Raw genomic sequence first — 13858 nt, forward strand, 5'->3', positions numbered from 1 at the left:
CGACTACAGAGTTAAGCTCTATAGTTTCTCACAAGATGCGGGGGAAACTTTTCATGATGCGTGGGAGAGATTCAAAGATTACCAATATATGTGCCCACATCACGGTATTGAGAAGGAATTTCTTATGCAATCATTTTATAATGGTCTTGATAATGAGACTAAGAGGATGGTAGATGGTGCAGCTGGCGGCTCTTTCATGAACAAACAAACTTCTGAGGCTATTTCACTCTTGGATACTCTTGCTGAAAATCAATGGAATAGCTCATCTAGGCGCGCAGCTCAAGCACCAAGGAAGGGGAAACATGAAGTTGAAACCTATTCCCTTCTATCATCACAAATTTCAGCTTTGAATGAGAAGATCGATGGGATGCGCATGAATGCTAATACATCTATGCCCGTCAATGCTATGGCTACCTCTAGCCAAGGTGGAGTTGCTTGTGATTATTGCGGTGTACATGGTCATTCTCTAATGGAGTGTTCTGTAAATCCCAATGGAGCTATGGGAGTGCCAGAGCAAGTCAATGCTTTTCAAGCTCGTCCTCCTTTCAACAACAATAGCTACTATCCTGGAGTTCGAAATCATCCTAACTTGTCATATCGCAGCAATAATGTGTTAAATCCTCAACAACAACACTATCCACCACAAGCACCACAACAACAATATGGGCAACATCAGCAATATCAGCCCAATCAAGGACCACCCGGTTTCCAAAGGCCTCCTCAAGGCCATCAACAGCAGCAATTTCAGAACCAACAACCCCAATCCGAATTAGGGGAACTGAAAACCATGATGGCTCAAATGGCCAAACAGCTCGAGCAACTCAGTACTCATAATAAGATGCTTGAAACTCAAGTCGCTCAATTAGCTGCATCTAGCTCCTCTAGACAGGCTGGAGCATTACCTGGCCAACCCACTCAACCACATGGAAAGGAGACCGCCAATGCAATCACTACAAGAAGCGGGATGAGTTATGATGAGCCACCCATGCCTCAAGAGGGAGAGTCAAACTCGAAAGATGAGAGCACTTCTGAAACGAGTACTAATGAAGCATCTTCTGAGGCAGTGCAAGAGAAGGAGAAAGCGAAAGATGAGGCATTGCAAGTGCCTCCCATCAAACTTCCTTTTCCCAACCGCCAAGTGAAGCACAAACTCGACAAGCAGTTCGGTAAGTTCTTGGAGGTAGTGAAGAATTTGCAGGTAACAGTTCCTTTTACTGAATTAATCACACAAGTGCCTGCTTATGCTAAATTCATGAAAGACATTTTGACTAGGAAAAGAGCTTTTAGTGAAGTAGAAACAGTTGCTTTTACTGAACAATGCAGTGCTTTGCTACAAAATAAATCCCCTCCAAAACTGAAAGATCCTGGTAGTTTTTCCATCCCCTGTCACATTGGAACATTATTTATTGATAAAGCTTTATGTGATTTAGGAGCTAGTGTCAGTGTGATGCCTTTTTCTGTCTGTTCTAAATTGAAAATGGGTGATCTAAAAGTTACTAACATTACTTTACAAATGGCCGACCGTTCTGTTAAATATCCTTTGGGTATTTTAGAGGACGTCCCTGTCAGGGTAGGTAAGTTTTATATCCCTGTTGATTTTGTTGTTCTTGACATGGAGGAAGATCGACAAATTCCTATTATTTTAGGAAGACCTTTCCTTCATACGGCAGGAGCAGTAATTGATGTGAAAAATGGTAGACTTACACTTTCTGTGGGGGACGACAATGTAACTTTCAATTTGAGCAATGCTTTGAAAAGTCCCATGCTTGAGGAAAAATGCTATGCTATTGATGTAGTTGATGTGATTTGTTATGATAACTTGCCCCTAACTCTTATGAAAGATCCTTTGGAGGCCGTTCTTTGTCTTGAATCTTCTACAGGTGATGCTAGCATTTGGAAGACTGAAGTTGATGCTATTGAACAAGCTCTTTGTAATGAAGAGCTTAGTCACAGCGAGAGCAAGAGAGTGCAGAGGTTAGTTCGGCCTATATGCCAAGTTGAAGTAAAGAAGCCTGAACTAAAACCTCTCCCTTCACATCTTAGGTATGTTTTTCTTGATGAGAAAGAGCTCCATCCTGTCATCGTCAGCACTACACTCAATGATGCCCAACTTTCCCAACTTTTGGATGTTCTGAAAACTCATAAGAAGGCCATTGGGTATAGTGTTGATGATTTGAAAGGTATTAGTCCCGACTTTTGCATGCATAGGATTCATTTAGAAGAAGGTCATAAGCCTTGTATTCAACCACAAAGGCGCTTAAACCCCAACATGCAAGAAGTAGTGAAAAGTGAGGTTTTGAAACTGCTTGACGCAGGCATTATTTTTCCTATAGCTGCATCTAAGTGGGTAAGTCCTGTGCAAGTGGTTCCAAAAAAGGGTGGGATGACTGTTGTTAAAAATGATAAAAATGAATTAATTCCCACTAGAACTGTCACTGGTTGGCGCATGTGCATTGATTACAGGAGACTGAATTTAGCTACTCATAAAGATCATTTCCCTCTCCCCTTCATTGATCAAATGCTAGAAAGGTTAGCTTGTCATAAATATTTTTGTTATTTGGATGGTTATTCTGGATTCTTCCAAATTCCCATTCATCCTGACGACCAAGAGAAGACAACATTCACTTGCCCTTATGGTACTTTTGCATATCGTAGAATGCCATTTGGGTTATGTAATGCACCAGCTACTTTTCAGCGTTGCATGATGAGCATTTTTTCTCATTTCATTGAGTCTATCATGGAAGTTTTTATGGATGACTTTAGTGTGTATGGTAGTTCTTTTGACTCTTGTTTGACTAATCTCACTAAAGTTTTGAAAAGATGTGAAGAATGTAATTTGGTTTTAAATTGGGAGAAGTGTCACTTTATGGTGACTGAAGGTGTGGTTCTTGGCCACATTGTTTCTGATAAGGGCATACAGGTAGATCGAGCCAAGGTACAGGTGATTGAGCAATTACCACAACCAGTCAATGTGAAAGGGGTAAGGAGTTTTCTTGGTCATGCGGGGTTTTACCGCCGCTTTATTCAAGATTTCTCTAAAATTGCTAAACCTCTAACCCAACTTCTTCTTAAAGATGCGCCATTCGACTTTACTGAGAAGTGTGTTGAGTCTTTTAACAGGATAAAGCAAGCTCTCATAACCGCACCCATCATTCGCCCTCCAGACTGGGAACTCCCGTTCGAGATTATGTGCGATGCTAGCGATTTTGCGGTTGGAGCTGTGCTCGGTCAAAGGAAGGACAAGGTCTTGCATGCCATTTATTATGCTAGCAAGACTTTGGATGAGGCTCAGGTCAACTACGCCACCACAGAGAAGGAACTCTTAGCTGTTGTTTATGCCTTAGAAAAATTTAGATCATATCTTCTTGGTTCCAAGGTTATTGTTTATACTGACCATGCAGCTTTAAAGTACCTTCTTGCTAAGAAGGAAGCCAAACCAAGGCTTATCAGGTGGATTCTCTTACTTCAAGAGTTCGATATTGAGATTCGTGATAAGAAAGGAGCAGAGAATGTAGTTGCAGACCACCTGTCGAGAATCAGGTATGACGATGGTAAGATCTCCTCCTCTATTGACGATTCATTTCCTGATGATCAGTTATTTGCAGTCACATCACAGGGTCCGTGGTTTGCGGATTATGCTAACTATTTGGTAGGCGGCATTTTGCCTCCTGATTTGTCCTACCAACAAAAGAAAAGGTTCTTGCATGATGTTAGATATTATTTTTGGGATGATCCTTTTCTTTTCCGTGAGTGTGCAGATGGAATTTATCGCAGGTGCATTCCTGAGTGGGAGGTCCATGGGATCCTCCAGCGCTGCCACAGCTCACCCTATGGGGGACATCATGGCCCAGATAAAACCGTTCGCAAGCTGAATGAGTCTGGTTTCTTTTGGCCCACGATGTTCAAGGATGCTCAGTCTTTTGTTATGTCATGTGATTCTTGCCAGAGGACCGGCAACATTTCGAGGCGGCATGAGATGCCCCAAACCGGTATTCTTGAGGTCGAAATTTTTGACGTTTGGGGTGTCGATTATATGGGACCTTTCCCATCTTCTAATGGAAATTGCTACATTTTGGTTGCCGTCGACTATGTCTCTAAGTGGGTCGAAGCAATCGCATCTCCCACCAATGATTCTAAGGTGGTCATCCGGCTTTTAAGCAAGGTTATATTTCCGAGATTTGGGGTCCCCAGAGCTCTCATTAGTGATGGTGGTTCGCATTTTCATGAACGAAAGTTAGATTCTCTTCTCAAGAAGTATGGAGTTTATCATCGTACTGGACTTGCATACCATCCCCAAACAAGCGGTCAAGTTGAGATTTCCAACCGCGAGATCAAATCTATACTAGAAAAGGTGGTTGCAAAGTCTAGGAAAGATTGGAGTATGAAGCTTGATGACACGCTTTGGGCCTACAGAACAGCTTTCAAAACACCTATTGGCACTTCCCCATATCGGCTTGTGTACGGAAAATCCTGTCATCTTCCCGTCGAGCTAGAGTACAAAGCTCATTGGGCGATTCGCGAGCTTAACATGGATAACAAGCTAGCAGGGGAGAAGAGGCTTCTTCAACTTAATGAGCTGGATGAGTTTCGGTTGTCCGCCTATGATAGTGCTCGGATTTACAAGGAGAAAACTAAGAAATGGCATGATAAGAAGATCCTTCCAAGAGAGTTTGCAGCGGGAGATAAGGTGTTATTGTTCAATTCTCGACTCAAGCTTTTCCCCGGCAAGCTCAAGTCTAGATGGTGTGGTCCTTTCTTAGTTACTAAGGTGAATAAGTTCGGTTCCGTGGAATTACAAAATGAGAAAGGTGATACTTTCAAGGTCAATGGACAACGTTTAAAGCTTTACTATGAAGGACATGTTGTTGGTATGATAGAGGTTATCCACCTTCATCCTTTTACCTGCTCTTAAGGGGGTTGAACAAGAGGGTCGTGCGGGACCTTAAAAACCAGCACTTGTCGGGAGGTAACCCGATTTGTTAGTTCACATCAATTTCAAAAAAAAAAAAAAAAAAAAAAAAAAAAAAAAAAGGAAGCAAAAAGTTACAACACACGGACCCGCCCGGGTTTCTCCTTCTCACCAACCAGTTTTTCCTCCCGTACCCGCCCGGGGCTTCACTCACCCGCCCGGGTCCGGTCCATTCCCTCACCGTTTATATTTTTTTTTTTTTTCTTTCTTTCCTCTCCCTCATTCCAATTCACTCACCACTTCATCTTTTTCCTCCATCAATTTCTCTCTCTTCCTCCATTACTCTCAACTTTCCTAAATCTCTTTCTTCAAATCTCCATTTTTCCTTCATCAAACATACCTAAAAATTTCACCATCCTCTTCCTCTTCTCATTGCCTTTTCCATTCACTAATTTTTTTTCTTCTTCAATTCCTCCATTCCTTCAAATCTCCATCTTTTCACATTTCTCTTTTTATATTTTTATTTTTCACCCTCAAACTCCATTAGCAAAATTCCTACTACTCTCTTCTTACCCATTCCTTAATTCTCCCCATCCTCCCATCAATTTCTTAAAAAAAAAATAAAAAAAAAAAAAAAAAAAAAAAAAAAAAAAAAAAACCGGGAGTGTAATGGCAAGCAAGCGGGCACGCGCTTCGGGGTCTACCTCACAACCCATCGTTCCAGCCATTGAGCGCGATGAGGATTTTCCCGACGTTATTTTCTGCAGTGAAGATCAGCGACAAAAATTTCAACATCTCAAAGGTCGCATTGTGTCATCTAAGTGGATCGATCGTTCAGCACTCGAACGATTAGGTATACTCGAACCCACACGCGATTTATTTGCTTCTCTTGGTTTATCTACTTTGTTTAATGCATGTCATAATACTCATGAGCATCTTACTTTAGAATTTGTGAGTTCATTGTGGGAAGATATTAGTGATAGGAGCAAACCTAAGTTGCGGTTTCGGCTGCTCAACCGGAATTTTTCCTTGACCGTTTCGCAATTAGCTAAATGTTTTAGCCTCCCTACGGGAGGAGATTTGCGAATACCCCAAGGGGGTGAGGCATGTGATCTATTTCGCCGATTAACTTGTTTGACCAATGTTAACATGTCACACTTGCATATTAATCAAGTTCAACATCCATGTGTGCGTGTGTGTCTGAAATTCTTTAGTTCATGTTTGTTTGGTCGAGCCGATCATCACTCCGCTCGTAGTTTGGATTTAAACATCTTAGCTAGGTATTTCTTGGCGGGAAATACAGACATCAATATTAACATCCCTGTTTTTCTTTGGAAACACCTGTTATCCATTTCCCGCCATGCTATTTCTTCGAGCCAGGATGTTGTTATTGGGGGTTTGGTTACTCGCATCGCGACTAAATTTCAAATTCCTGATGATGAGGTTGTGAGTGCTGATTGTTTATTATCTTTACAGCACCTAGGTCAATGTGGCTATTTGGTGGAGGGTAGTCAGGGGGGTTTTCGGTGGAAAATTCATTCTCGTCCCCCGTTTTATATTGATATGCCGACAGAGGATTTACCATCTTTGGAGCCCAACCGGGCTCATTACTTATTTCCTGCGGCTTTCCCTGCTGAGTCCTCCGGAGCTCGTGCGGGACCTCCGCTGGGACCATCCCCGGTGGCTCCCCAAGGGTACTCCCCTTTTGAACAGCTCATGATTGACAATTTCAATGCTATGCAATTATCTCAGCAGCAAATGGCCGCCCAATTGACCTCTTTGGACGCTCGATTCACTCACTTCGAGCTCCAATCCCAGGCTGCCTTTCGACCACTGCTTGATTACCATCATCAACAAGGTCATTTTCATGCCGACGTTCAGTATCCTGATTGGTATTTCCCCCCTCCTACCTATCAGGAGGATGACGATGATGATGAGCAGCAGGATGATGGCTTTGACCCCATGGGTTAGTAGGCTCTTGCCGCCCTCTCAAACTCTGAGGACAGTGCTTGATTTAGCTTGGGGGGGGGGTCTTGATTGCTGCTTTGGCTTACTCTCTTGTATATTCTATTGCTTTTAGTGTAGTTGTTTTGGTCGGAGTTGGTTGTTTCTCTCCTTTTTGCAGGTTCTTTTGCAAGTCCCACTTTGGATAACGTAATGATTTTCTGTACTTCAGCTTGCATTAGGAAGTTTAGTGGTGAGATCTTCCCCACTCTTTCCATAATTTATCCTTGAGTGTTTTTACTGCTTTGTTAGGATTGTTGCATGGTTTGTACCACTCATTAGGAGTGGGAGTTTACATGTGACCAAAAATACTGTATTGTTTTCTTAGTTGTAATGTATTTCTTTCTCCTTCGATACCCCTTTGGATTCTTGACAAAGTATGTTTCCCTGTACCCTATGGTTGAAAAATTTTTAACACATGTGATTACTGAGACCGGTCATTGCAGACTGTTGGATTCCTTTTCCGATTCCTGGGTATTATTGAAACTTGTATTTTTGAGCTTTATTACCTGTTGTTTGGAACAAGGAAGAGTTTACCTTGTAAGGACTTGGATTTTGATTTTTATCTTCCTATTTTCTTCTTGAGTGATTAGTTCCTGGTGTGTCGCTGATCTCCATCTTGGCTTGGTACTGGTCTTGTTAGCTGTGTAATCGCATGATGAGCATGATAGAAGGCGTTCATTTGTTAAAAGCCATGCCACATTATTTCAGAAGACATAAATTGCCATATGATCCTTTATTTTAAGCCCTACATTTTCTTTCATAACTATCCGCATTATAAACCTTTTGACCCTATTTGATCAACCCAAGTCTAGCTTGGGGGAGCAATTTGTTAGTTAGTGGGCGGTATATATTCTGTCATCTGGCTCACATTTACGTGCATGGGGTACTTAAGTTAGGTTGATTATTTCCTCATTGTTGGAGTGTGCTTATCTAGTTTGTCATATATCATCATCTTCTTCATTGTTCAATTTAATTTCTAAAAAAAATAAAAAAAATAAAAAAATAAAAAAAAAAAAATAAAATAAAATTAAAAAAAAAAAAGGGAAGAGTAGAGAAAAACCCTCTTGGTTTGTCATACGTTGTCATCTTCTCATTATTCATATTTATGTAGTTTCAAAAAAAAAAAAAAAAAAAAAAAAAAAAAAAAAGGGAGTAAAATTTGTCTCACATCTTTTATTTTATTGTACATTTTCGCCTTTGCAAGTTGTAAATCTCTTATCGATTAATGATGATATGACGGTGCTTTCCATTAGTTGGGTTGGTTCGGTAGTTATGAGTTGAAGTTATTTGGAGTTGTTTTAGCCTCATCTTTAGGCTACGTTACTTTTTAGATTATGCTCCCCTAAAATAGACTTCCAGCCCGAATATTTCCAAATTTGATCCTACCTTTGACCCAAAACCTCACTACAAGCCCAATAAAGACCTTCTTGATAATCGTGCAGTTATATGTGCTTCCTCGACTTAGTACCTTGCCAAGATCTGAGAGTATGTGATGCATTTCGAGTCGACCTTTATAGGCTAAGTGACATTATCTACCCTTTAAACACATGAGTGTTGTTGAGATGGGAGGGTGCCTTATTAGCATTTTAGGCTACAAAAAACTGATTCATATGCACATCTTTTGCATATTTATGGGCGGAGAGCGATCGAGTACATTTTATACTCGCCACAAATAGAGGAGTGTCCACCGTGAGAACTCTTACCTTGATTCCTCGTTATTCCTCAGTGATAAGGCTTGAATTTGCTTATATGATATTTCACTCTTGGATCGGTATTGAATTAATTGGATGCTTTGATTGAGAGGATGTGATCACAAGTGCTCTGCGATGTTGCTTTTATAGGGTGAAGCATACTTTTATTCTTAGAACCTTGTCCTGTTTGCTTGAGGACAAGCAAAGGTTCGGCTCGGGGGAGTTTGATGTGCATGTTTTATATACTATTTCTTACCATTCCCCCATTGCATTTTCATAGCATTTCTCGCGTATTATGCTTCATTTTTCCATTGGTTTTTATACTTGGTTGGAGTGTTTGTTTCCCATCTGTTTTGTAGGAATAAAGCTCTAATTAGGCCAGGAATCGACCCTCGGAGCGAGATTTGCAAGTTGAAAGGTCGTAAGCTACTCGAAGTATCAATTTTGTGCTGACAAAGACACGCACCCGGGCGGGTTTCCACATACCCGGCCGGGTCAGCATCCAATACTTAGAAGATTTTTGAAGAGGTTTTTTTTGGCAGAAATGCTATCACACGGACCCGGGCGGGTATCCACAGACCCGGCCGGGTGAACCTCTCAAACCCGGGCTGGTTTCCTCATACCCGGCCGGGTCTGTTCCAAAACTTAGAAAATCTTTGGTCTTTGAGATTTGGCTTTGCCTCGTACCCGGGCGGGTTTCTTCATACCCGGTCGGGTCCAGCGGTTATTTTTTTTTGTAACTTCCGGTAACCTCCGATCTTTTTGGAAGGAGATATATATAGCATTTGAAGGGAATTTTAGGGCACGCTTTTTTTTCTCTGGTTTTTTTTTTCTTTTCCTTAGGATTTGATATCAATGGGGATTTCTATTATTTCTTGCTTTGGAAGATTGTAATTCAACAATCGGAATTTGTAATTTTAATTATATTAAAGGTATTTTCTTTCAATCCTAATTTCTTGTTCTCGTTTATCATCGTTATCCTTGCATGATTATCTCTCCATTAAGTTTGAATTTAATGTCCCCCATGAATTTCATTCTTGAATCTCTTGTTAGTTTTAATATGCGTAGTGAGTAGTTTTATTGCTAGGGCTTGGTGAAACTATGCAAAAGATCATGATTTTTGTTTGATTTTAGGATTTAAACTCGGTTTGTCTAGGTGATTCAATTGATAGGTTTTGTATTGATTGCATGTTTGGCCAATTTGCAAGTTTTATTCACTCAATTCTATAAGCGAAAGTTGTGAGTTTGAGTGAAAGATTTCCTTCTTTGAACAGTTAAGCTTTAATCGCGATAGCTTCTTTTATTGTTTGATTGTCGAATTTGTTTGCGAGAGCAACACATTCCTTCGCCTATATTCATTCCTATCCCAATTATTGTTCATGAATCATGATCGATGCATAGTGAATCCTTCTTAGCCCTAGGTTTTTAATTATTGAATTTCATTCATCTCTTGTTTTTGCATTATATTAGATAAACAAAAATTTCCAACATTTGATTGTTAGCGTTAGTGAACTTGGTTCAACTTGTGATTTTACTTGTCCTTCCACAGTGGTTCGACCCTACTTACCCAACTATACTAGTTAGGTGAATTAGGAATTATTTTTGGTAGCAAAACGACCTACCAGTAGGTAAGTCTGGAGTATTGGTTGGATGTCTAGAGGAAGGATTATAAAGAGGGAAGTCACAGAAAGGGAGTATGTCAGGAATAGTACTAGAGGGTAAGTAAAAGGTTGAAAAAGGGGAAGTACTTAAAATTGTTTGATGAAAAGGGAAGTTTTTCTCATAAAAGATCACATCTCTAGTAATAATGAACTTTTTAGTGGCTAGGTCATAGACTTTGTATGCTTTCTGTGCATAGGGGTAGCCAAGGAAAACACATGAGTGTGCTCTTGGTTTAAATTTAGTTCATCCTTCTTTAAGTGTAGACACGTAACAGAGGCAGCTAAAAGCTCGCAAATGAGTTATATTAGGTGGCTTGCCAAAGAATTTATGATTAGGTGATATATTTTGTAAACACTTGAGAGGTAGGCGATTAATGATGTAAACGACACATAAAACGCATTCACCCCAAAACTGAGGTGGAACATTAGATTGGAAGTATAAGGCTCGAGCTGTTTCTAAAAGATGTTTATGCTTCCGTTCAACTACCCCATTTTGCTGGGGTGTGTCCCTACAACTCTTTTGGTGTTCAATACCTAGCTGTTGAAATAAGGCTAACATATTACCTTTAAAAGCTGCTATGCATTGTCAGTGCGAACAACTTTAACACACATATAATATTGATTTTGTATAAAAGCAAACAAGTGTTTAACCATGTCAACACAATTTGATTTGTTTTTTAGCAAGTACACCCAAGTTAGTCTACTAAAATCATCCACAATAGTCAAGCAAAAATTACAATCAGTATGTGTCTTATGAGGATATGGACCCCATATATCGAGATGTAGAAGATAAAAAATATGAGTAGATTTGATGTAGCTATCATGAAAAGGAAGTCTAGTTTGTCTTGAAGCTGGGCAAATAGTACAAATCAAGGATTTTTTAATGCCATTTACATCTATATCCAGGAAAAGAGTTTTGAGCTTTGAGAAAGGTGCATGACATAGTCTCAAATGCCATAGCTTAGCATGTTCAAGCATAGACTTTGAGTGTACAAGAGATGTTTGACCAGTAGAATGGATCATAAAGTTGACACGCATGATTCTTGGAGGCAGCAAAGTGGTTTTTAACTAGTGTATAATACATGCCTTGTGCATTATTACCAAGATGCAAAGAGATTTTCTTTAAGGGATCCTAAAGGAAACAAGAATGTTGAGAAAAAGCAATATTGACACCCATATCCAAACAAATCTTATGCAAGGATATTAAATTAAAATGAAATGTAGGAACAAAAGGACATCGTTTAGCAATATATCAGTACATAATGCAGCATCTCCTTCTTTACTGACTCCATGCTTTGTACCATCTGCTATTGTGATTTTATGCTGAGATATAGATATATCTTTAATATTTGTGAATAATGTAAATCATTACAGATATGATCAGTTGAACCCCTATCCACAATCCACTGAGTAAAGAATTAGAGAGTAAAATAAGAGGACCTACGAGATGAGTTGAACTAGCTTAAGCAACTTGTTCATCTATGGCACTTTCTTTACTGCCAAGAAGGGAAAGAAGATTAGTATATTGTTCACTTATTAATCTGAATTGATTACTTGTAGTAGAATTTTCTGTGCATTCCTCATTTTGAGCAAGGGCAGCGTATTTTTTGGTGGGATTTGGTTTGCCTTTGTTAGGGTAGCCATGTAGTTTGAAGCACCTACTGATACTGTGTCCTGCAATCTTGCAGTGGTCACAAAAATAAGGTCTTCTTCCATTATGGTTGGGTTTAATGTGATGAGAGGTCTTCCATTTATCAGCAGCCAAGGTCATAGGTTCCAAAGTAGTGTCATTTTTGTTAAAATCTTTGTGGCTTTCCTCTTGTAATAACATGCAATATACATCACTAACATCAGGGAGATCTTTACTCATAAGAAGATTGGATTTGGCTTGGTTGAACTGAGGGTCTAATTTCATCAAGAATGCCATAACTCTCTGATCTTGTTGAATCTTCAAAAAATTGTTAGTGGGGTTGCAAGTGCAAACAAGTAAAGGTCTAAGATCATCTATCTCGTCCCATAGAAACTTTACTCTAGTAAAGTATTCTGCTACACTCATATTGGGTTCTTGAAATGTATTTAAGAGTCGTACTTGAAGTCTATACATTTGAGATAATGAGGGATTACCAAACCTTGCTTCAAGATCACTCCAAATACATGGGCTATCTTAAAATACATTATGCTTTTGGCTTTATGTCGCTCTAAAGAGGCAATGATCCAACCTGTGACCATATTATTACATCGTTTTCATGCTCGTTCATCTTGGGATCCTTCATCAAGTTGAGGCAGACTTCCATTCACAAATGACATTTTGTTTTTTGCATCAAGACTTATGACAAGTTGAGGTAGATATCACAAGGAAAGAAAAAAATAGTTTCTTGAAAAAAAAAATGGCTCAAAAACACAGGGATTTATTCCTGCTCTGATACCATAATACAATATAGCATTTATGATGTTTAGATGTAATCAATAGAGACAAATGAAAGAAGAGAAGAAAACTTTCTCATATTATTAACAGATCAATATAGTACAACAAATGGCCTTATATATAAGCCTGAGAAACAAAAGAAATAACTAACTTGTAACTAACTATTCTGATTATAAGACTAAGCTAGCTAACTGTAGTTAAAGGAAGAAACATAAAAGAAAAAATAACAAGGATCAGAAGGATAGTGACAAAGCTATCTTCAATCAACATCTTTGGTGTATCCATTATCCTTATCTCAAGTCTATACAAAACTTGAGGAATATGCTGAAGTGGTAAGTAGTACTCCACAAAGTAAAAATAAAAATTAGGGGCACATTCATAACTACAATTACTGGTTTGGAATTCCTTTTCTAGTCGGCTTTGTACATGACTCTACAAGTCTACAATTTTTATTACTTGTACTCCCTGTCAGTCATTGAATTTTCTAAAACATTTTTATTTTTTTTTATTTTGCACAACTTATAAACTAAGTGAAATAGGGTGGAAAAGAAAATTAAATGAAAAATGAGATAAAAAAATAAATGATATAAAAGGAATAAATGATTAAAATGGAGACTATAAATTCTGTAAATAAAATTAAACAAAATAAGCCAAAAAAAAAAAACATAAAATTAGTTAGATAAACTAATATTAAAATTTGGGAAAATTATAAAAGAAAATTAGTATGACAAATTTGTACTTTCAAAAAAAAAGTAATACAAATTTGTGACTTTTTTTTAATCCCAAATGGTGTAATAGTAAATCAAATTAGCAAAGAAGCGCACAAAATAGATTAAACCATATAATCTTCATTTAACTATATTTATATCAATACAATGATCAACTATACGAAAGGGGAAAAAGATTAATTAGGTCCCCAACAGCTTAAATACATAACTTTTCTAAGAGATTCTTCAGATTGTTTCAATTTATGATCCCTAACATTCTGGGAAATTACAGATGAAGATGGCCCAGAAAGCTTCTTAGCCTGGGAGTAAGATCTGATATTATTCTTAGTATATTGTTGAAGGGACCTTATTGTATGATTCCATCTTGCATATCCATGATCTTTCATGCCTTCAACAGCCGCCATTACTATCCATGATCTACTTCTTACTGAACTCAT

General features: G+C 38.7%; 1 protein-coding gene and 1 non-coding gene across 2 annotated transcripts; both read right to left on the reverse strand.

Moving 5' to 3' along the window:
- Nucleotides 1–108, reverse strand: LOC130809563 (small nucleolar RNA R71). Its single transcript, XR_009040865.1, has one exon. It is a non-coding gene; the product is annotated as a small nucleolar RNA R71 (small nucleolar RNA).
- A 13413-nt stretch (nucleotides 109–13521) lies between these two features.
- Nucleotides 13522–13858, reverse strand: LOC130807291 (uncharacterized). The gene has a single exon (XM_057672446.1). The coding sequence runs from the start codon at nucleotides 13856–13858 to the stop codon at nucleotides 13598–13600; it is 261 nt and encodes an 86-aa protein (XP_057528429.1). The 3' UTR covers nucleotides 13522–13597.

The sequence above is a fragment of the Amaranthus tricolor genome, chromosome 3 (genome assembly GCF_026212465.1).
Source record: "Amaranthus tricolor cultivar Red isolate AtriRed21 chromosome 3, ASM2621246v1, whole genome shotgun sequence".
Classification (NCBI taxonomy): domain Eukaryota; kingdom Viridiplantae; phylum Streptophyta; class Magnoliopsida; order Caryophyllales; family Amaranthaceae; genus Amaranthus; species Amaranthus tricolor.